At 37.2% G+C, this 22916-nt stretch overlaps 1 protein-coding gene across 13 annotated transcripts in view; it reads left to right on the top strand.

Annotated features, from left to right (window-relative positions):
* Positions 1–1332: 1332 nt before the first annotated feature.
* Positions 1333–22916, top strand: part of ARHGEF10 (Rho guanine nucleotide exchange factor 10) — a 111026-nt gene continuing 89442 nt past the window's right edge. For 10 of the 13 annotated variants that reach the window (XR_003254576.1, XR_003254579.1, XR_003254578.1 and 7 more), the window contains exons 1-2: positions 6141–6264; positions 6758–6832. Coding sequence is in view for 7 of the 13 variants with exons in the window: in XM_026072048.1 (XP_025927833.1) it covers positions 6796–6832 (37 nt within the window). In the remaining 6 variants the exon portion in view is untranslated. Of the gene's footprint in view, positions 1396–6140; positions 6265–6757; positions 6833–22309; positions 22369–22916 lie in introns of those variants that run through there. The other 3 variants (XM_026072047.1, XM_026072051.1, XM_026072050.1) reach the window with 3 other exon arrangements.

Here is a 22916-nt window from a genome sequence, read left to right as displayed (position 1 = left end):
TCTCTATGAGGATAGCCTCTATGTTCTCTCTATGAGGGAACAGGTTGCCCAGCGAGGCTGTGCAGTCTTTGGAGGTTTTCAAGGCCCTGCTAGATGATGCCCTGAGCAACCTGGTCTCACCTCATAGCTGACCCTGCTTTGAGCAGGAGGCTGGGCTACATGACCTCCTGAGGTACCTGCTGACCTCAAAGAGTCCATGATTCAACGGTTCTGTATTTTGCCTTATGTTGTCTGTCCTCAGAGGGGAAGAAGCGCATAAATACTAACAACTCCTTGGTGCTTTCTGCCTGTGTTGTGGGTAGGAGTCCTCGGACAAACCTGCAAATGGAAATGTTGCTCCTTCTTTCTTCCTTTTCTGCCCTCCTTGAGTTGATGTACTAGGAAGGAATCCACCCTAGGTAAAGAACTGTTGTAATAATTTCCCTAAAAAAGGAAGAACAGAGTCCCGAACATTTTCAGTCATCATCTCAGTGTGTCCCTGTAGACTGCTTCTTGTTCAGTGCTTCCTGCCATGTTGTGTTCTAAAAGCAGCTGGATGCTGCTTGGTGTGAGAAAGGGGGGGCAGAACAAGAGATTAAGTGCCTTTATGGCAAATGGAGTRTGCATGCACTGTTTAAAAAATGTGCATCTCCATGGATCCAATCTTATTAGCATTGTAGCTGATAACAGAATTCCCTCAACTTTAACTAAGGCAGGCCTGGATTTGTATGCCAAGAGTTAGGCTTTGTATTTATGTTCTGTTTGAGCTGATACAGTTCATTTTTATTCCACTACTTAAGATTTAGGTATTTTACTTGTAGCAGTTTTATTCTAAAATTTATTAACAGAGATGTTAGGTATTTATTAAACCAAATATACATTAAAAGAAATGATGATTCAGTCTTGGTACAACCTTCCTCAATAGCTTCCAGCATGTGGTGGTAAGCTGCTATAATATAAATGCCTGCTTCATTTGCACCCTGTGTAGTATAAAACATCTCATTAAAAAAAAAAAAATTATGGTTCTTAGAAATAGTCTTGTACAGAAAACAAATTGTGTTTTTTTKKGGGGGGGGGTATAATATAGCTGTTTTGAGGAATAGGAAAAAATAAATGAAAATTACCTTTGTTCTTCTACATTCTTTTCTCTCCTTGCTTTTATGAACCCCTGAAAGAGCCTATATATCAAATTTCAGCAAGATTTGTTTCCAAGCAGGAATTCTAKGGCAATAGATTGAACAAGACTCAATTAGGCATTACACAGCTATATTCAGTAGGTGACATGGACACAGAGTATTTTAGATATTCATGGGCTTTGTGATCACAGATTTTTTTTTTTATTTTTATTTTTTAGGCTTGCAGGCTGTCTCAGAGAAGTTATTTCACAGCTTGCCTGCACTAAGCTTTCTCCATGAGGTACAGTTCCTTGGATATCAGTCTTCCAGTTTCATCTTTTCTGTTTTCTATTAAGAAATGCTCACTGGCTCATTCTTTCTGCTCCATTAGGAATAAAGAATCTTAATGTGACTGCAGTTATAATACACATTCCTTTTTAAAGAAAATGTATGCAGTCTTTACAATTCTTAGGTTTGCAGAGCAGAAAAACTTGGCAGTGTATGTCTCTTATGAGCTCAGTGGATATTGTGCCATTAGGTCTGAACACTGAGCTGCCTTGTAGTTTTGGAGGAGTTTGCATCAGTTCTGTTTCTGTTGCCTTCTGACTATTGTACAAGTAGTGACTTTTGGAAAATAGTTTCTGTGAAGTAGAAATGCAGATGCTGATTATTATTTCTGTCCTGCTAGCTGAAAACTGATGRTCTGTTATTTATCCCACAATTAGAGGAAACTGTCGAACAGAATCTGATGTGCAACCACAGCTGAGATTCTTTCTAGTCCTGGTAGGTAGAAGGATTGCCAAAGATAATCCCAGTAGTGTCATGAGAGGGCAAACTGATTCACAGAAAGGAGTACTGACTTTCTGTTATGGTCTTTGGACAAGTACAAAGGTGACTTTAATTTTTTTTGCTAAAATTACTGTTTGTCTTGGAATCAGAATTTCAGTCTTATCAATACCAGGACAGCAGACCTTTTTATAGAGGTGTTAGTGCTCCTAAGGTCTTACAGTCTGTTGTCGGACATTGCAAACCTCTGTTTCCTCTACATCAGCTTTCATGGTCAAAGATGAGTGCTCTTGATGAAAATTTTGAAGTAAGTTTTGGAAGCTATCTTTTGAGATTGTTTCACACTTGACAGATTTCTGGTTTCAGTTCCATTTYTAATCTGTTTGCTTTCACTGTGTATGACTTTTTCTCTGTGTGAGGAAGACCATCCTGGAAAATTTGATTTTAGTCTGAAATTTGTTGTAATTCCATAAATTATTTTTAAATATCAAAAATTTAGAAAATTATGACAAATTGGTAAAGACCTAAATAGATCACAGTATATTAAGGCATCTGATTTTTTTTTAAAGTATACACATTTAACATTTTTGCTGAATTTTAAAGGCAGTCAACCTTATGAAGTTATTAGTTAAACCCCTAGAATTGGAGCATACTGACTGCTAAAAATCATTTTTAACAGTAATAGTCCCTTTGTCGCAGAAAGACTACTTCCTTCATGTAAATTTGTTCAAATAGATTGGTTCTGCAACTGAAAAAGTAGGAAAGCTCCCTTTCCTCTTTCAATCTGTAAATGTGAATGAGTCATAAGAGACCCATTACTTCTAAAAATTGGAAGGGGAAGGACCAGATGAAAATATCAAGAAAGAGGTAGTGGAAGTGACGGCCAGTATTTTGGCCAGAATGGATCACCTACCTTCTCATAAAAGTACCTGGGAGTCATGTGCCTTGGCCTGTTTCCTGGCATTGGCTGGGCATCTGCTGTGTGTTGGGGCACACTTTTGCACACAGCCGTGCAGGGTGTTGGGGAGAGATGGAAAAGAGGCAGTCTGTAGACCACCAACATGATCCATGTCACCCACTGCTACCTCTCTGCCCGTACCTGAAGGAAAGAAGATGGTGAGCGCTGAACCAGATGAATTGGTCAGGCAGCTGAAGCCAATGGAAAATTTTAGTATAAGCATTTTTGGGCTAGATAACTTCAAGAGGTCCTTTCTAGCCCAGTGTTTCTGTACTTTCTGCAGAGCCTGGAAGAAAGTGGTTTGAGTCAATAACTAGAGGTTATACTGCATTTGAGAAATGAATTTTAAATGGAAAAAAATCCATATTTTGATAAACTTCCTGTCATGTCCAGTACTTCAAGGCAGTTGTTCAGAGTTACTCAGATTCTTAGTTTTATAATGCAATACACATGAAATGCATACAATACTTGCAATACACACTAGTTCATATGTTTCCTGTACAGTAGGGTTTTTTTTTTTCTATTTACGATTTGGAAATATTTATTTGGAACAGGAATTTGGTATTCTGTGGTTTAAAAGTACATGTTTATTGAGATTCTGAAATAATTTTATGTTAAACTAAATAACATCTCCTCAGCTCTCATGATGCTGCATCTGGAATACTGGGTTCAGTTTTGGGCCCCCAGTACAAAAGAGATACTGAAAAATCRGAGTGAGTCCTGTGAGGGCTACTGCCATGGTTAGGGAGTTGCAACATGTGAGGAGAGGCTAAGAGAATTAAATTTGTTTAGTTTTAAGAAGAAATGGCTAAGGGGAGATCTAGTTACAGTCCTCTACTCCCTAAAGTGGGGTTGTGGAGAAGCTGGAGGCAGACTTTTTTCAGAGATTCACAGCAAAAGCGTGAGAGGTAATGGGCACAAGCTGCTGCAAGGGGAAGTCCAAGTGGACATAAGGGTAAAGTTTTTCACAGTATGACTGATTAAGCACTGGAACAGGTTGCCCAGAGAGGTGGTGAGATCTCCATCCTTGGGGATTTTCAAAACTTGAGTGGAAAAGGCCCTGAGCAACTTGGTCTGATTTTGAAGTTAAACCTGTCTTGAGGGTATAAGAAAACATCCATAGGTCCCTTTCAACCTAATTTTATTGGTGATTTCTATGGTAATTGTTTAAAGAAATATGTATAGCTATACATATTAACAGAAGTTCAAATTTTAACAGCCATGAGAATCAATGGGAAAAAAGCATGTGGGTTACAAACACAAAATGAATTGTACACTGTTAAGTGAATTAAATCATCTGCCTTAATCTTGATTTAAATCCCTTAATTTTAATTTAGTTTCYGTGTCTCTTCACAGAAGAGTGAAAACTTTCTCTCTCTTCTATGCATGATGCTGCTAAAGTGTGTTCCATGAACATGTTCTCTGCGATATAAAATGACAATTATTTTATTTTTATGGAGGGTATAACGGGAACTTACAATACACAAGCTCTCTTTGCTGACAGACCATTTGTCTAAGTAATTAAAAACTGAAAACAAGTCTGTGGAACTTCAAGATGAATTAATGCAATGTATAAGTCAACCCATAAGGCATTCTTAAGTGAGAAAGTGCGTCTTTCTTCATGTGAATAACTGCACTGTTCAAATGAGAGAAAGCAGCTCAGTGGTCAGGACTCCAACACTGGGTCTGTGTCCTTCCTTTACACAATTGCTGTGCGATTTGAAACACGTCACTGTGAGCTAGATCAAAAAGGAAAATGAGATGAAACTTTCATAGCGCAGTTATACGTTTTGTTAGTATTTGTTTGTAAGGAAGAAAATGATTTTTAAACTAATTATTGAGCTAAGTTCCATATATGTTTAAAAACTTGCAGCATATGTTAAAAAAAATAATCTGAAGGCCTTTTAACTAAACTACCCTCTTAGAGATGTATTTGGAAGAGGTATTGAAACTTCCACAGGTTTGCCAGTTATTGCATGTTTCATCTTTGAAAATCTAAGTTTCAATGATGATTCAAGTTTAAAAAATAAAGAAAAATAGCCTTCTCCTGAGACCATAATTGTTCCTTTTTTTTCCTGACAATTTTGATATGGCAAAATGCATTCCAGACATTTGTAAGTAGGAACATGCCTTTTAGCTCTACAGAAATAAAGGGTAATGAGGGAGACTTTAGAAGGGGTGATATATAGTGGAAATGTGTACATAAGTTTAGGAATCCTTTTTAAGCTTTGTCTCTGAAGTTAATTGTTCATGTCTAGGACTTGATTGAGAATTAGCAAAGCTAAAGATCATTTAGAAGGCAATTTCATGTGCTTAGAAAATGGGAAGTTTTTATGAATTGTCTCCTCATATCAGGACCTTACACTACCAGAATTGTCATCCTTCTTGGCATGTCTGTCCTCATGATTTCCATTTACATCCCTGACATAAAGGAGGTGAATTGCCTCTTATGTTCTATGGATGCTTTTTGAGGGACTTTCTTTCATTCACTGGCACCTTTTCTGGAAGTGGTGATTGCTTTGACCTCTGCATCCAGATTAATTTAATTTATTATTCCTCTACTGTGCCTTGAGTTTCACTATCTTGTCCAACTTATTCTTCCCATACTTAGGCTACGGAGACTTTTCAAGGGCTTGAGCTGTTCTTTGAACTGCWGCAAGCACAAACAATAACTCTTTGAAATTAACGCCAATGGACTGCTTGGGAGTGAGACAAAAGATGCAGAAAGTCCTGTATCAGTTCTTCCAGTGTCTTCGGTAGCTTTTAGAAACTTACTTTTCCTCCACAGCCTTGCTCTTAATTGTTTCTTTTTGATGTGCTGCTTAGAATGGAAATGTTTTGGGGCAGAGTATGTGCGTTGCCTAGTACAGCAGATCCAGTTTGTCCTTTCAGATGTTACTGCAAAATCACTATTGAATATTGTTTTGGGGAAGGAAGGAAAACTTCTCCTGTGTATTCTGGGCTTTGCTCTCTCCCYGGGTGCATTCTGGGCCAAAGTATGGATATGGTTTTATTCTTTAGTTTAAAACATTAGACCTAGAATTAGAGAAGAGAGGAGAAAAGCTTAAGTGCTCATGCAGTTTTCTTGCTATTACTTCACTCTCCTCAGGAGCAGTGAAAACAAAGCAGACTCAACCAGTGTTTTTGAACTCCCTCTTTCAGAAAAAAGCTGTGTTTAAAGTGTATAGTTAGAACTTTAAAGTGCTTTAAGAACCTTTTTAACCTTTTAACTTTTTTAACCTAGGTTTTCTCTTTTCCTTTTTTTTTTTTTTTTTTCCTGGAAGAAGAAAGCAGAAGATCTTTAAAGCTAGGCAAAGGACAGTTGAAATGGGGAAAATACAGCGATTGCTATGGTTGCATCTTTTCAAAATGACTGTAGGGACTCCATATATGGTACTACAAATTAAAACAGTATAAGCAGAAATGGTACGTTCCAAGAGAAAAATAATTATTGTGCATTGACAAGCTTAGTAGGTATTAGGTGCTAGTGTTTGTGATTTTCAATATTAATTACCAAATGGAAAAAAGCATCATCAAGACTGATAAGCTTCCGAGAGTTTTTCTCCCTCCCTCCTACATGAAGATTTTGAAGCAGAATATTTGGCACAAACAGGCGCTAAAATAACATCTTTTAATAATCTGGCTGTAGTTGTCACAAAGGGAGCTGCAGAGTACCAAGGAGTTTAAAAACTTCATCTTTATTCTGCTGGCGTATTGAGATCATTACAAGAAATGGCTCCAGTGCTAAGGGCTGTGTACGTAAAGATTTGAACTAGATGTAATTTGAAGCTAGAAGCCAGGCACGTTTCCTCTCGCCCATAATGGTATTAGCTAATAGGTATGAGCCTGGCCAAATTAAAAAGGAGTGTCTGAAAATCTGGAAACAATGTTCATCTACAAAACATGTTTTCTTTTGCAGGAGTTTTGGTCCGCTAAAGGCTSAGTGGATACACTAGAATGGACACAGAGGAATTCCCTCCCCCACCTCCAGAAGGTAACTAAAATACTTAATATTTTAAAATCACTTTCATTGTAACAGATAGGACTATTTTTCAAACAATATTTTTACCTTCCCAGAACTCCCTCCCCCAACATCTCTTTGGGACTTGCTGATATTCTCTCGGGGTATCTGGCAATGCCTTACTGAGACATAAATTCTCACCATCTATCCTGCCCCATCCTTGGAGCTGGCTCACTGGCGTTACAAGAGCATCACAGGAAGAAAACTGGGAAGTGATTGGTTCTTACAGTCCCAGTCTGCAAATATGTTTTCTGTGGCAATGTAGCGTGATGCATATCATCGTACGCTTCATACAGCCCTGAGCCCTCATGCACATGGTGCTCCTTAGAGAAGAAGCTGACAAACCCGTGGCACGGGCAGGTTATCTGGGCCAGTGGCACAGATGCCTGGACAGATTTGGAGTCTGAATTGAGGAGACAGGGTGAATTTTTCTCTGCTGGGACATGTGCTGCTTCCACAAGGTGTGCTTAACCTGGGGGATGACTGCTAAGGGCTGCTTTTGAAGCTGTCCCTCTCTCGCCCTGAGCCTGCAGCTCAGGGCTCAGGCAGCATGCCTCTCTATGGGAAATGGAGTGGAAGCATGCGTGGCTGAACCTTTGTGTGGCTGGAGCACAGAAATTTCTGGAAGATTGCCATGTGTGTTAGACTGTGGAACTGCTTTATAAAGTTCCCTTGGTGCCCTTTGGCTGCTGTACACTGGTAGCCATATGGCCACTAGTAGAGCCCAGAGTTCAGAGGACTTAAAGACAGAGTGTACAAATGCAATATGTCCTTGCATTGGAGTTATGCCTCTTGTAAAGGAATATCACCTATATCTTTTTTTGTCTGATTTCCTGTGAACACACCTTTCTGTGCTATTTTGCATTGTGTCTTTTAAGTCTTAAGAACATTTGGCTTTTGATATTTGAGGCTGGGAGACTTCTTAGGAGTAGTAGTCTGATCTTACTCTTCCAAAGCATTGGTTTATGGAGATGGTGATTATGTAGACCTGCAGCTGAACCCAGTACAGCTGTTCTTATTTAGCTAAATTTGCTAGTATAGTTTGCCAAGATAGTGACTTTCTGTAGTCTTCCCATAGATTTTTGATGTATCCCTTTTATGAAATGTAATAATTTTTATTTATTGATGACACAGTACCTATATGAAGCTTTTTAAATATGAAAAAGGATTTATCTTAGTTTTGTTCAGCCATAACTATTTAGGAACTTGGGAATTGTCATCCTGGTTGGAAATTGCTATCTCTCTAGCTTAGACACTGCCACAGATAGAGATCTAATACTAGACACTATCTAGGAAATTGGGAATGTGAAATAAGCAGGAAGTTGTAAAATCAGCTTCTAATGGGATAGACATATTTATGGCCATTATTATTGATGGTTTTATTTATGTTCTGAGATATCATTGAATACTGTCCTGGCAAAATGTGTTTCCTGCACTTGACTTAATACATGTGGTCAGAACTCTGATTTTAACTCTGTTTTATTTAGTGACAGTTACTGTGAAACTATCCTTATCAGATTATTTATCTACAAAGAATGTACTGCTGTGCGGGAAGAGTCATCCTTAAAGAATCAATATTTCCTCTTGCGTAGGGTCTGTCATTGTTCAAAGACAGCTAATAATTGTGGCAACAGCTCCGACTTGGTGAAGCATGTCAGCGCATGTGATACTCTAAGCGTTTCATATACACAAACTCAGTTCCATGTGTTATAAAGGGCTTTGCAGAGAAGGAACCTAAATTCCAGAATCATATTGAGCTATGTTACCCTGAATTTTTGTTATTTTCAGACATGTTGCTCCTTAATATTCTGATTAAACTTATTTAACAAAAGTTGAGATTTTGCTCAAGATACTGCTTTATCTGATCTTGTGTCAATGGACACAAGTCACTGTCATCTCAAAAGTTTTGTCTAAAAATTACTGGAACTAGAATCTTTTCTGACTTTACCAATGCTAATTTTCTCGAAGTCATATTAATAAAGACAATATCACTGAAGATAAAAATAAGCCTTCTGCAGTGTGGAATATTAGTAAGCATTTCAGTAGTTACACTGAAGTATACTTTAGTTCATTTTCTAGATAATCCCCATAACCCATTTTGCAGGTGGAAAATAAGTGAGAATTTTAGGAGCAAGTACAGCTGCAATTTCACATAGCTAAGWTAAAGGAAAAAAGGAATAGGATTGGTTTGCAGTGGTTACATTTTTTTGTGCTGTATGTATACACCAGCCCTCCAGGTGTCTGCTCAGAAATGCTGAGCAGGACCTGCCTGTGCCTTCAGACAGTGGGACCGATGGGCAAATTACTGCGGTGAGTAGTGAGACTGAGGGTCCCACTGTGTGCTGAGTGCAGGAGCCTCTACTACATTGCAAACATCTTTTCAGCTGCTGTATAATGATTATAAAATCCTGAGCTGTGGCTACAGATCACATCATTAAATATTTTTCAGAAGTTCTTCTGATTTCGTGGGARTTTTTTCTTTTACCTATTTACTGTTTTCACAGATATGGCTTTAGTGATTAAAGTCATTTGGGTTCTTCTCTGTTTAAGGTGACAGTAYAGCCTGCATGTTGAATCTCAACTATATTCCTATTTAGTGGATTTCCAATGTTGTTTTTGGACAAGTAACTTTACCAGATCTGTTTATATCAATGTCAATGTATACAAAGCGGAAAAATGACCATAAACCTTTATGGGCATGTTGTGAGAATCTATATGAAAGCTATGCAACTAAATTCATGTTAAATAATGTCTTTTCATCAGTGGTAATCATCTGAATCTCTACCTTGTTTTAGAAATGACCAGTTAAGGTCAATGATAGAGCTTCCTCTGCCACTGCTTGATAGGAAGAAGCAYGCATATGATGGAGGAATGGAAGATAAATGTGTTATCCTTGTTTATTTCATTTATTATGCTTATGCAGCATATCTGCCTGCTGCCTATAGCAATCTATTACTGCTATTTGGACATTCCATTCATGAATCTTTAATTACATAGTGACAAGTTTATGCCTGTTAATTCTCCCACCCCAGAGCAAATGCAAGTTTTGAAGAATTTTACAAAAATTAAATACCTTTATGTTGCTTCCTCCAGAATGTTTTAAAAACTAATTCCTCTTTTCGTCATGATTGAGTATTGTTGTTTATATTTTTTGAATCAATGTATGTGTTAGCAGTCAGGGAGCAAGGATGGGGGAGTGCTTTCAAATGTAAGGCTGGATTAAGAGCATAATAAAAAAAACCTGCTTCTAAAATTGACACTTGTGATGACAGTGCTAGCTCTTCTTCACTCCTTCAATCTGTATGCACATAGGAATTTATAATCAAAGTGCTGGAAGTTATGTTTATGACTTCATATATAAAAAGTCACTGATTATTTTGTGAAATAAAATAGAGGAGGGTTCTTTATCTCCCCATCAACACAGAAAATCCTCCTTTAACAGCTAAATGAAAATAGTAAGGTTTTTCATGACTGTAAGTTACAATTATGTTGTAACTGATTACTGTAAAGGAATGTATTTCCCAAACCCATTTAGACAATATGGGCTGTGGACTGCAGATTTTGCAGTTAGGAATTTAAAAGCTTGCAATTCTGAGAATCAGATGAGCTCTGATTTTTGTTCTCCTGTAGAGGTGTTTTCTTTGCACTGACCGGCTAGGACTTGAGATTGGTTGTTTAATGATAGAATGGTGTTCACTTATGATAGTCTGTGCTTGTTCTGTTATTTTTTCAGGAGGTATGGTCTCTGGCTGGTTTTCCTTTCTTCAAGGGGAAAAATGTCTTGTGATCTTGCAAAGTGAAAGCCTTATTCGTTATATGAGGACTTAGAGATGTTTATTGAGCCTGTTTTAAAAGGAAGAATGTCTTTCTGTGCWTAGCAAGAATGGATACCTGAGAAACAGCTCCTTGCCTTAAGGAAGTGGGGGGTGCATTCTTGTTTAACAAGACTTGTCTTTGTCTTTGTACTTTCTTCTCTGAATAGGTCTCCTCTTCATTATTCTTAGTACATGGCAGTATGACTCATATGATTTCTCCCTGAAAACTATTAGAAATAGTTCTCACATATTAGAGAACTATTAGAAATAGKTCTCACATATCTTGAGTGTACTTCTCAATTATTCAACTCAGTCCTCCTAAAGTAAGTTGCCCTTTACAACAGTCGTAGGACCTAGAATAGGTTTTAAGCTTTGTTTTATAATTAATTGAGTCTATCAAGAGGTTTATTTCTAGTAATTAGATTTTTAATACTGGTACATAGCCTTACGGTTCTGGTATCATGAATAGCCAGCATATTTTGTTTCTTAAATACTTAACATAGCATTGAAATTTCAGTGTTCAATACAAGGACAATGTGAGAATGAATTTGATTGTATAGTCTTCATACTTGTGCTAAATATTCTCTTTACATGAGAAATAATCATCTATAACTCTGCTTCATTTGAGAAATGTGAGGTACGGTTGAAGTAAAGAGCAGGCGTAGTAAAGAGCAGTTGGGTACATTCTCTCACCTCTTTTCCTTACTTATGCCGTTATCTCTTATCCTGTGAGTAAGCTAGATGAGAAGCTTTTGTTCCACAACTTGGACATTTCCAAGGTGTTTTTCAAAGCAAAAAACAGACAAACAGACCAAAGATATCTCTTAGATACTGATTATAAAAGCRTTCTGCACACCTTTTTATATAAATGATTGGCTTTCTAGGGCTGTGAATGTGGATTTCTATACTCCTGATATGGAAAGCCATAAATCAAGGAGGCCAAGGACTTAAATCTGGATTTCCTGCATGTGATCAAGTACTATGTGTCTGGGTTTTTCCTTGTTTTTTTTTTGTTTGTTTGTTTGTTTGTTTGCCTGCCAACCACAGAGTACTAAAATAGTCATAGCTCCTCTCTCCTTGAAAAGGCAGTCTGTATGGAATCCGAGAGCACTTTCCAGATAAAAGTTAGATAGAAATAACTATACTTTCATAAAAGTTCTCATTAGGATGAATTTGCATATTCCAACAGAAAAGTTTTAGAAAAATTCTTAATTAGCTCTAAGAAGGAGCTGTTGAACAGCTGCTGTGTTTYGCTATAGAGATAACTATTTCACTGCTAGGTGAACTGCTTTCTCTTTTGTGTGCTATATATTATTTTCAGATTATTTAATTACCTTTTGTCCTGTTTAGTATATAATTTCATAGGTTATTTAGGTATTAACTGCTTTAACAAACTATTTTTGTGACTGAGGCAGTTAAATTGGGGCTTTTGTAATATTGACAAGAAAATCACGTGGTATATGTTTTATGGTTTGGTGTATGAAAGTGAAGAACAGTGAGGAAAATGAGGCTGAATTTGAGAGAAGTAAAATAAAAGGACAATACTTAGCATGATTTGGGGATTGAAGTGAGAACACTGCTTACATTAAACTGCAGCTATAAAGGGAGTTGGTCTTAGGCTATATGGCATTGTTTGTTAGGCATGTCTATTTTCAGCATACAGACAGTTACAAATGATGGTAAAGGGGGAGCCAAGATTTCAAAAGAATGAGAACAGAATATGAATTGTGGTTATGAATGGTCCCTTGTTCTTGAAGCTGACTGTGGCTTGCTCGTGTCTGACATCCCATTTGTAACAGAACAATTTATTTATTTTTAAAGATCACATTACTTTCAGTTAAGGGAAATGTATTGGTTAACAAGGATCAATTATTTCATATAACAATGCAGACAAGCTGTATAACAAACAGTAACAAGAAAATTCAGATTGCAAAAATGCACTGATGGTGTCATGTGTCACTCCTAATTAGTTCTTTTTTTTTCTTCTAGCCAAGCATATATGGGAGTTGAGGAAAACAACAAAGAGAAATAGGTTAATTAAAAATTATTTCTGTTTTTAGCATCTGCAAAGCAAACACAATTTATACAGATGTAATTGTATCCTCTCTACTTTGAAGTAATCCAGTAAAATCTTTGCTAGATATTTATGATTTGTTAAATGATCAAACGTGATTCAGTGACACAGTGTTCTAAGTAACTAGAGTCTTCATTTTGGAAGTATATGATGTTTCCTTTCTGAATACAATCTTTTTTTTTTAGTTAGTTTTTTATTCGCAATAGGTTTTTATTCGCTCAGCTGCTCTGTAGCATGACTTTAGTGCTGGACTTAACTTGCACAGCAGTGTGTAGTGACAAGCCCCAGATATGTTGCCTGAAAAGATTGATGATGAGACAAAGTGGTACTAAGGGATGTCAACAAAACTTCATCTCTAGCTTGGGATAATTAATATTGTTTGTTCAAAAGACAAAGAAAAAAATGTGAAAGAAATTATGCTGATCRTTGGGTATTCCTGCAAGAATATTTATGTAAGCTAAGCTCTGAAATTTGAATTTCAAATAGCAAGCCAGCATATGAGGAGAGGTGTAAATTATTTTTTGTTTCTTTTGCCTTTTTAAGACCTGTARCTGGCACTAGCTAGCCAGAATAAATTGCTGCCAACAAGGGCAAGTAACAGAGGGATTTTTTTTTTTTGTTAATTCCATTTCACTGATCCCAGCAAATATTCACCAACTGTACCTAAAACCTTTGTAAAGTTTACATAGACAGATTTACTTTTTTTATACATTGTTCTCTGTTGTGTATGAGTGCTACTAAAAACTTGTTTTCATTAAGATAAGTTAAATAAAGCGTCTGAACTATTGAATGAAGCATTTATTAGGTACTACTTTCTTTCTCTGCAGAGAGGAACTGAAATTATGCCTAGCAATTTGAGGAAAATCTACTTTTGGAAAAACATTTGGAAAAAAACTCTCCAGTCCTTCACATAGATTCTTTCCAGGAAACCAAACCTTGTCATAGTCATATATGTGAATAGAGAAGATGATTTAATATGTCTAAGTAAGGTCCTTGCAGGAGTAATCATTGTTAGAATAATCTGTTGTTAAGCTCAGTAACATTGGTTAGATGATCAAATTCTGGAAATTGTGCACATTCCAAGTGGGATAGTCTTTAAGTAAAATAATGTTCTGTTCTGTAAAATATGGAGCAGCATCGCTGTAGTCTGTGAGCTACAGATCTTGCAGTTATTCGGAAGAAGAATGGCTGATGCTAAAGTGTAGCTGTATGTTCTGTTACTGTTCTTGTTTTGGATACTCTTTTCCTGTAGATGAAAACTTCWTTTTGTAGTGTTGTGGTTTGTTTGTGATGAGGTTTCATAGTTTAGTTTTGTTCTGATATAATTCTACTCAAAAATAAAGTTTTGTAAACATGTGTGCGGAGGAACTTTGATGACAGCCGGCAGAGGTCTGGTCAGTGGAGTCCTTGGAGCCTCGRTAACCATTCAGCTAAAGCAGACGCATCAAGCAATAGTGTGTTGGGGAGAGTGTGAAAGAGAAAAGGGCTAAAAGTGTGAACAGCCCAGAACTTCTGCCTTGTTTGAGCATGCCAGAAGATATTTTGTGTCCATGTGTCAAGTTTTGCCATCTCTTGGAAGTCTGCAAATTTCAGGAAGCCTCTCTGTTTAGTGCAAACCATTCAGTTGTTACTGATCAATGGGCTCTAGGTGTTAAAATATTAGGGATCCACTTGATCTTCCAAGATCATTTCCACAATTTTCTGAAAGGCTGGTTAAGTACTATTTTGTCTTACCAGAAAATTGCCTAGGTTATTGGTTCAGCCTATCCCCATGGCAGCAATATTTCATTTTTAATCTGTGCCATCTATCTCTCTGTGCAAATTTGAATCAAACTTTCTTTACAAATCAGTTTATCTGTATAGCACTCTGTAGACTGGGGAAAGAGTGGGAATGAGAAAAATGAGTTGRTGAGAAGCTAGCTGAAATCCAAAATATTTCCGTTATTGCCTGTAATTTACATAACATAGCCATTCTGTTTTAATGTATAAATTCTGCTGTAGTACAAGAAGATAATTTCTGTACAAAAGGTAGGTTTCTGGGTTGTTTCCTTGTTCATAATACATTGAGGAGAAAATGTAAAATAAATAGTTAAATCTAAGTTATATTTAGGCATGTGAATAGGTTGCATGCACTGCTTTGAGAGTATAAGATGGAATTATCATTGTGGAAAAAGTAATCTGTTGCAGCATGTCCAAGAAGACAAATCAATCCCCAAAACAGCACGTATCTTCTGAACCCCATCTTTGTCATCCATCTCCAGTTCTGATGCTGAGCTCAAGTGCTTTTAGGTGTTCAAAGTTCTACTTTTGGGAGTGCCAGCGAGTGCTTAAATTCTGACATTGGTAGAAAAAGGGTTGTTCAGCCCTAGACTAGTGATCTAGAAAATAGGCATCCCATTGCCTAAATCCAGCTGAGGGTTTGATCAAGGATGCATGCACAGCTGATGGCAAGATAGAAAAAAGAAACATGATCCAAAGTTGAAGCCAAATCCCTTCCTCCTTCATACCCAGAATATGTCAGCATGGTGAAAAGATCTTGCTAGACATGGTCCAAGACCTAAGGTACTTAAGCTTCTTTTGGTCTGGGTAAATTCCAGCTCTTTTTATTATCTGATGCACAGTTTATGTACCCAACCTGTATGTTTTCCTTCTATGGAAGTGGGATCTCATGCTCTGCTTGCTTTAGTCCCCCAGAATAAGTGCCACACTTTATGTCTCACAGGACTGCCAATTATTCTTAAGTCATTCCCGTCCAAGGTATTTGATGATACAGCAGTTTCATGTTACTAATTAAACAGACTGTATTAGAGAAATGCATATTCCTCAAACCATTAAACAATAATTACTTCAATGTAAAAAATAATCATTTGTATAACTAGATATAATAGATGGTACCCTTTAGGGAAAAAAAAAAAGTAAAGAAGAACAAACCGGATTCTGTTCTGTCTCTTGTGGAGAATTCCTTAACGTATGGCTTCTTTCTTACAGATATATTAATTATGTGGGCAGAACTAGATTTCCCAGAAAATCTTCCTTCTCCTTTCTTTCCTCACATGACACTTGCATCCTAGGGTTAGCCAACCTGCTTCTTCCCTGCAGTCCCCGAGCTGGACACTTTCTTCATTCACAAGGACTTTGTAGTCCTTCTGCTGTTTGATTTCTGTTTTATTACAACTCACTGTTTATTCCATACTCAGCATGGACTGTCCATTTGGCAGCGTGTTGTGAGGGGAGAGTCATGATTCAGCTGTTGATGTGCTTGGCAGTGGAGCCTGAACTCAGCTACACGGTGGCCATCAAGCACGTGTCACTAGCAAAAGTCATGTCCCACAGCCTGTGTAGTTTTACTTTGATATCTTCAGAAATATTGAGTGGTGTTTCTCGTTAGATGCTTGGTGGCATTTTACATTAATTCAGACTAGCGACCTTAGTAATAATAAGTGGTGGAACTCCTTTAATACTGATAAAAAGTTAATATCCTTTAACACCAATGGGATTTCTTCAGCATGGACAGATATCTGTTATGTAGGACCATGTTTATACGTATTTCCAAATAATGCCCACACATACTTTTCTTAAAGAATCCCATTTTAAGTACTTCACTTGCTGCAAGTCAGTGGYGTTTACTGATGGAATGTAATGGTAGAATCTGTTAATACAGTSCTGAGGTGAAACAGATTCGCTCTTTCCAGGACCGGGTTCAGTCTTTGCTTGTGGCAGTGGCGTGCAATACCAGCGTTTCCAGTATGCTGACTATGAAAATATAAGGTCAGCTAAAATGGTCGCAGTGCTGTTTTTTATATAGCAGCCTTTCTGATTATAGTGTAACCAACATTGAGAAGTATCTTGTAGAGTTGCAAAGGAATACAGCTTTTTTTTTGTTTTGCTGCCAATAGTCTTTGGACAGCCTACTTCSTCTCTAACCTTGTCATTTAACCTTTTGGTTTTTTTGCAACTCAATGCTCTTAATTTTTAGTTAACTTTAAGMTTAATTTTTAGCATAGTGAGTAACTTATAAGAATCAATGCTTTTGGTATTTGTAAGTCTTGCCTAACAACCACAGATGTGCTTTATTGCAAGAAATAAATTTCTTTAATATGCAGATGATTATTGCTAACAGTAGACTCTGTCTTAAACTTGGACAGACAGATTCATGATCCATTTGAGTTCAATTTGGATTTTGCTTTTTATCCAGAAGAATAATTTCTGTTATACTTGCTTAACAGCATAAGTAGTATGTAATGTGTGTATTTATCAAATATTAAAGAGATGCTGTTACTTATTTCTTTGTTGTTTATTTGAATGGAGAGCCTGTTAATTTGTGTGGTTTTGCTTTTGTTTCCATCACTGGAAAGACTTCTTGTATGAATGTGTACTGTTTGGGTTTTGTTTTGTTTTGTTTTTTTTACAGTTTCCACAAAGACTTTTAATGATATTGTGGTCTTACTTTGGATTTGTGTGTGAGCTTCATGTAATTAGCGACATACTTAGACCACAGGGACCTGAGTTTCCTGTAATGCCAGTTTAGTGCAACTGCAAATGAAAGCAGAAGGAAAGTCTTGGGGTCTGATCCACTCCCCATGACAGTAGATGGAAAAATGTTCACCAATCCATTTCGGTGTATGGAGTTTTGGCTTAGACTTTTTCCCAACAAAATAGATACAGTATTATAATAATTGATACATCTGTGTGACACTATGGGAACAAATTCATATTCATTGATGGAGTACTGAAAAGCAGTGCAAGGTACCTGGGTACATATCCCCCCATGCGGGCAGCCTCTCTGTGAACACCGTGTGTCTGGCTCTGCACTGCTTCCCAGGGCAGTCGGCAGCTTGGAGGATGTTCCGGTGGGGCGGCTGAGGGCCGTGATGGCTTGAGCCACCAGAGGCATCCACTGTGACTCTTGAYGGCTGGGCACAAGCTAGGATGGGCCTCGAGGCTGCTCTAACCTGTCCTGCTGAGGAGCTGCTGCCCAGAGGCTGCAAACCAGGAGGAGAAGAGGAAGTGCAAATCCATCCATTCCCTAGTGGCCTCGTGCAGACTGCAGTTCTGGTCTAGGGGTAAATGTGATTCTTAGAGYGTAGATCTGTTTTTTAATCAGTTTGCTAAGTCTTCACATAATTAGGTAGCTTCTGAAAGTTTTGGTCTAAGATGCCAGTGGGGCAACTCTCTGTTACAGTATTTCTGCAGCTTGATTTCATTCTTTGAGGGCAGAAGTTTAGTACGTAGAGGTAACTGTGCAGGCTGTGATCTATATGGAAGTTGGTACTTGAGAACATTCAGCAAAAAATTGCACCGATGCTTTAACCAAAGGGACCTAAAGGGAGAATGTCACTTGGTGATGTGGAAGTGCCCATGAATGGGTTTGTTTGCAGCAGCATTCCTAAAAGCCAGCCACCTTCTCTGTGACTTAAAACATTTATTTACTAATGAAATCATGCAGAACAGAGGTTGTCTTCATTATTACTTTCTATTTCAACAGCACACTCCTAGAGACCTTGAATTGATGTTAGGAAGTCACGGCATGAAAGTCACTTGGATAACTTTAAAACTTTCTTTGTGCTTTTTTCATTGTGGAAACAGTCTATAATTATTTGCTTGCATATTCTTTTCTTAAATAGCTTTTATAGTCCTGTTTCCCATTTGGCACATAAGCGTATAGTACTCCTTGATTCCAGCCACTTGGCTGAACGCTGTCCTCCCATTTGCAGCCTCCTCCCTCCGTCTGCCAGACCCAGCTGATGCCAGTTCTGTTCTTGCTCTCCAGGCTCCTCCTTTTCCAACTACCTGGCTTCCAGCTCCCAGTCCTTTCACACTGAAATAAGTCCGTATTTCCCATCCAAAATTCCAGTTTGACCAGACTTCTTGTTTCATTTTACTTCTCTTCATCCTTCCTTACCCAGATACTTTCCATGTTGCACTTGGAGTCAGCTCGCTTTCATCTTCACCTTTCTCCCTGCATGGGTGCTAGCCAGAGGTGCTGTTTGGGCAGCACAGAAGGGATACTGTTAAGCTGAATACTAGAGTGAAAGAATATTTAAGTTCATTTTTCTCTCCTGGTACTGAAGAAGTCATGGTCACATGTGGGAGAAGTGAGCAGAAAGAAAATATTTTGTTGCTCTGTGGCTGTAGGAATGCAGTCTAATCAGCATTAGGAGGTTGTGAGAATCTTGAGATTACCCGGTGAAGACTGAATCTTAAAACCTTTTTTCTGTTTGAGATGTAACAAGTTTCTGCTGAATATGAATCAACTGTGGCTTCTTGTAGGTTTACAAGTTGGTCACATTTTTACAGGAACACTGGAAGTGCTTGTAGCACAGGATTCACCTTCCTGACAAATGTCAAATCTCTACTACAAACTTTCACTGAARTTAAAAGCAAACAAATTGGGAACCCATTCATCTTTAAACACAGTTGGCACAGTACGTTTATGCCCCAATGGTTAGTTTTACAAAATCAATGATAATTTGAAAGATTCTGGTATTTCCTGTTATAAGACTAAAAATGAACAGAGTTTTCATCTTTCACCTGTGATAAAATGAGAATATTTTCATGGTTATGTATGTTCTTTCTTTTTCTACAGCTATAACAGTAGTTCTGGACTGACACTGATTTTTGAAAAGGACATATAGCAGGTGGCTGTGACTTAGAGGAAAAAGTATCTGGTCTGATTTAGTCCTGCATATATACTTACACCATATGGGAAGTACAGTTTCTAAAACTGTTTTCAGGTGGAGGAGAGTAATTCTTTTTCCTTCCAGAATTCAAAAAAAATTTTTAAATTATTTTTTATTTCTTCAGAATATTAATACCTGTGAGGCTATTCAGAACTTAAAAGAAGGTATTTTCCATTAGTTGAGAAGAGCACTTTCCCGGTTAGATTTTAGCGCCTTGCTGTTTTCTAGTGCAATTCCAGTTCTTTCTTCTATGTGGCATCTTGCACATTCACACAAGGAGCTAGACAGATTCTGACTATTAATAAAAAGAGTCTGGAAAAGCAAACATATCTCATCCTAGAAGAGGGCTAGAGAGAACATCTCTGGCATTTGTCAAGGTTCATATGCACTGGGATTGTTGAGTCTGCCTGTTTGCTGTGATTTGTAAACTTCGTAAGTTACTGAGTTTTATGATAGCTAAATACACTCTGAGATAGTAAACTTTTTTTACTGAAAAGTTTTGCTTTGAAGATACTCAAGAACTGGTAGTTCAGTTTGAAGGAAGATGGATTCCAAGTATCTTGCTGCAATCCAAAATACTTAAGTAAAAAAGAAAGATGTTTTCAGACTGCACACTGGAATAAGAACAAGCAGCTTCTTTCAGTCTCTGTGTTAGATTTAACTGTATTAATAATATTATTTTACGAAAGAATAATATTTTGCATCTGAAGCAAAGCATACTTGCATTTTCTTCATCTGTCAATGTAAGTTGGCAACATGGCTGAAAGCAATTGAAAATATGTGTCACTTAGAAGCAAAAAAAAAATTGACATTTAGTGAATATGCAAAAGAAATCCAATTTAGATTCCAGAGGTGAAACAATAAATTGTGTATACTGGGAAAAAAAAAAAGACTATGAGAGGGAGAAGGGAAAAGTAGCTTTCCCTTCTGGGAACGTGTGTCTTTACCATCTCTTTCAGTCTTTGAATGTTCTTTGCTCTGGAGTCTTTCAAATGTAATAGGTTATTTTATCTTTTTGTTCCGTAGTGGCCTGCTGGCTTTAATTAAAAAAAAAAGGCAACTGATTGCAAGGTTGACACTCCTAATTATACAGAAGTCTTCACTCAGTCTGTAAAGGTGCTTTTCAAACCTTATAACAGACGTGTTCAGATATGAGTATTTTGTGATAGCAAGGCACCTATTTAAGTACAAGGCTTCCAGGTTTATTGTAATTGTGCTCCAGACTGCTGAATTATTCCTGATCAGGATTATAATTCTTCCCATACATAGTTTTCCATGGAAGAAACTCAGTTGATTTCCTTAGTGTCATATCTGATTTACATGATTACAAGTGAGGACAGAATTTGTTGTGATTTTTTTTTTCCTCTGTGCTTGCACTGTATTCAAAATTTAAAGTCCTTAGTAATAAGTGCCAACTTTATCTTTTTTTGAGGAGAACTATTAATAAAACTTCACTAGCTTAATCTCAGATTTAAAATTAATGTCACTCTTAAATTTGTAACATTTTAGCTGTACTATGTTAAACTATAAATAGTTTACGGAAAATGAATGGGAAAGTGGATGGTGCCAAGAATGCTTTGCAATTGGCAGAGCAACCAAAAATTGTTTAATTTTGGTTATGCCCCAGTGGGTCTCTGAAAACATAGTCTGTTTGCTTATTTTTGAAGTAAGCTTAAGGGAAAAGTCATTTCATTGAATAACATATTACAGAAAAAACTCAATTTTACTTTGTTAATCCACATGTTGTGCTAAAAATTATCAGAATATGAATTCCTTCATCTAATTTGAAATTCATATTTTCACTCCCAATTTAACTTTAAGGCAATTTTCCCATTATTTCAGGTTTTTTTCATGTTTTTAAAACTCAGAATAGAAATTTTTAGAAACATAAATATTTACCACAAGCCACAGAATGATTTTGGCACAAGATGAAGAAGTTAAATCAATTACTGTGTTCTCATCACTGGCTGACACATCAGTTGTCAAGTTAAGAATGTGGATAGTAGTGAGAGCGCAAATTAGGTTTTTAGCAAGTAATTTAATTGTTTGAAGTAATTTTGAATGGACAGTGTAATGCTAATCCTGAGAAGCCTGTAATTATGACTTGGGAAAAATCATGAATTTTAAAAAGATGTAAAAATGTAGTTCTTTCTTATGTGATTGGGGGAGTGTTTTGGAATAATTTTTTTTCTTCATTTTTTCCCTACAGTCACAACTGCTTGGAAATYCACTTTTCTGGTAGATCATTTTGGCTTACATTTAAAGGACTGGAGGAACAGAGACTTTTTTCATAAGCATGAAACTTTGCAAGATATGTGATGGGGGTTTTTTAGCCGGATTCAGACCAAGTTTAGCTATGCTTTGTGTCATTCTAATTTTTGTAGAACTTTTCAAGAGCAGAAAAATGCTTTAGTGTGTGTGTGTGTGTGTGTTGTTTTGACATGAGAACATAAACTGTAGCAAAAGTACATATTTTCAAAACTGGAGTTATGCAAGATATCTTTTTTTGTATGACTTAATCTGTGTTTAGTTCTGGATAGCTCTAGGTTTATCTTCAGTTAAAGCATGCCCCATCCTCTCTTTATATGTGTTATAAAAATACTTTGTTTCCATCAAATGAAATAGTGTACCCTCAAGATTAAAAGCTCAAAGGAGAATAATTATTAGACTGAAGGGTTCAGTAAATTTAAAGAGTAAAAGTTTACCTTTAAACCTGAAGAATTAAATAAATGTAGAAGTGACACAAAGCTAAAATACAGTTTGAAAACTTTTCAAAGGGGAGTTATTTGGCTCCAGTCTACCATTGCTAAAAGGCGTGTAATTTCTCTTATTTTTATTTTTCTTAATCTTAACCCACTATTCCGTCACTGATGTAATTTAGGAGGACTTCCCATGCTGTACTGCTCAAATGCATGGTCCTGTGCTTTGTTTCTCTCTGAGGTAAAGTCAATGTTTCTAAATAAACAAAACAGGGCAGTAATAACAAAAACTGTAATAAAAATAAGGTGATATTTAAAAAAATTTTTTTTTACCTAAGTTGGGAAAATCAGTCTCTGTCTGGATTTGTTCCTTCAGCCATAAGATATATATACAGTGGGAGGGGGGTGTTGAAGGAAAACTTCCCTGCGTGTTTCCCAGCGGTGGCTTGGGCATTTTGTAGGCCTACACTGGTTTTCTTTTGCCGATGCCTAGAACCAACCTCCAGCGAGTGGGTGGATTCACTGCTCTTGCTTGAGCAATATCCCTTTTCCCCGAGTGGCCCCTAATGCAGTGATCAGAGCACGTTTCACTCATTCCTGTAAGCTTGTCTTCCACCTCCTCCCACCATACGAAATGCAGACGTAACCATTTCGTGTCTTTTAAATGGTTGCTGCTGATCCCGTTTCGGATAGCACAGCAAGGGGAGCGGCAGACAGCAGTGGGTGAACATGAAAAGTTGTGATAGTGCGGTTGTTACCTGCTTACTGACTAAACATCATCTCACACGT

Source organism: Apteryx rowi, unplaced genomic scaffold, assembly GCF_003343035.1.
Source record: "Apteryx rowi isolate R43461 unplaced genomic scaffold, aptRow1 scaffold_335, whole genome shotgun sequence".
NCBI classification, from domain to species: Eukaryota; Metazoa; Chordata; class Aves; order Apterygiformes; family Apterygidae; genus Apteryx; species Apteryx rowi.
Note: the sequence above shows the minus strand (reverse complement) of the source record. Positions and strands in the feature narration are given on the sequence as shown.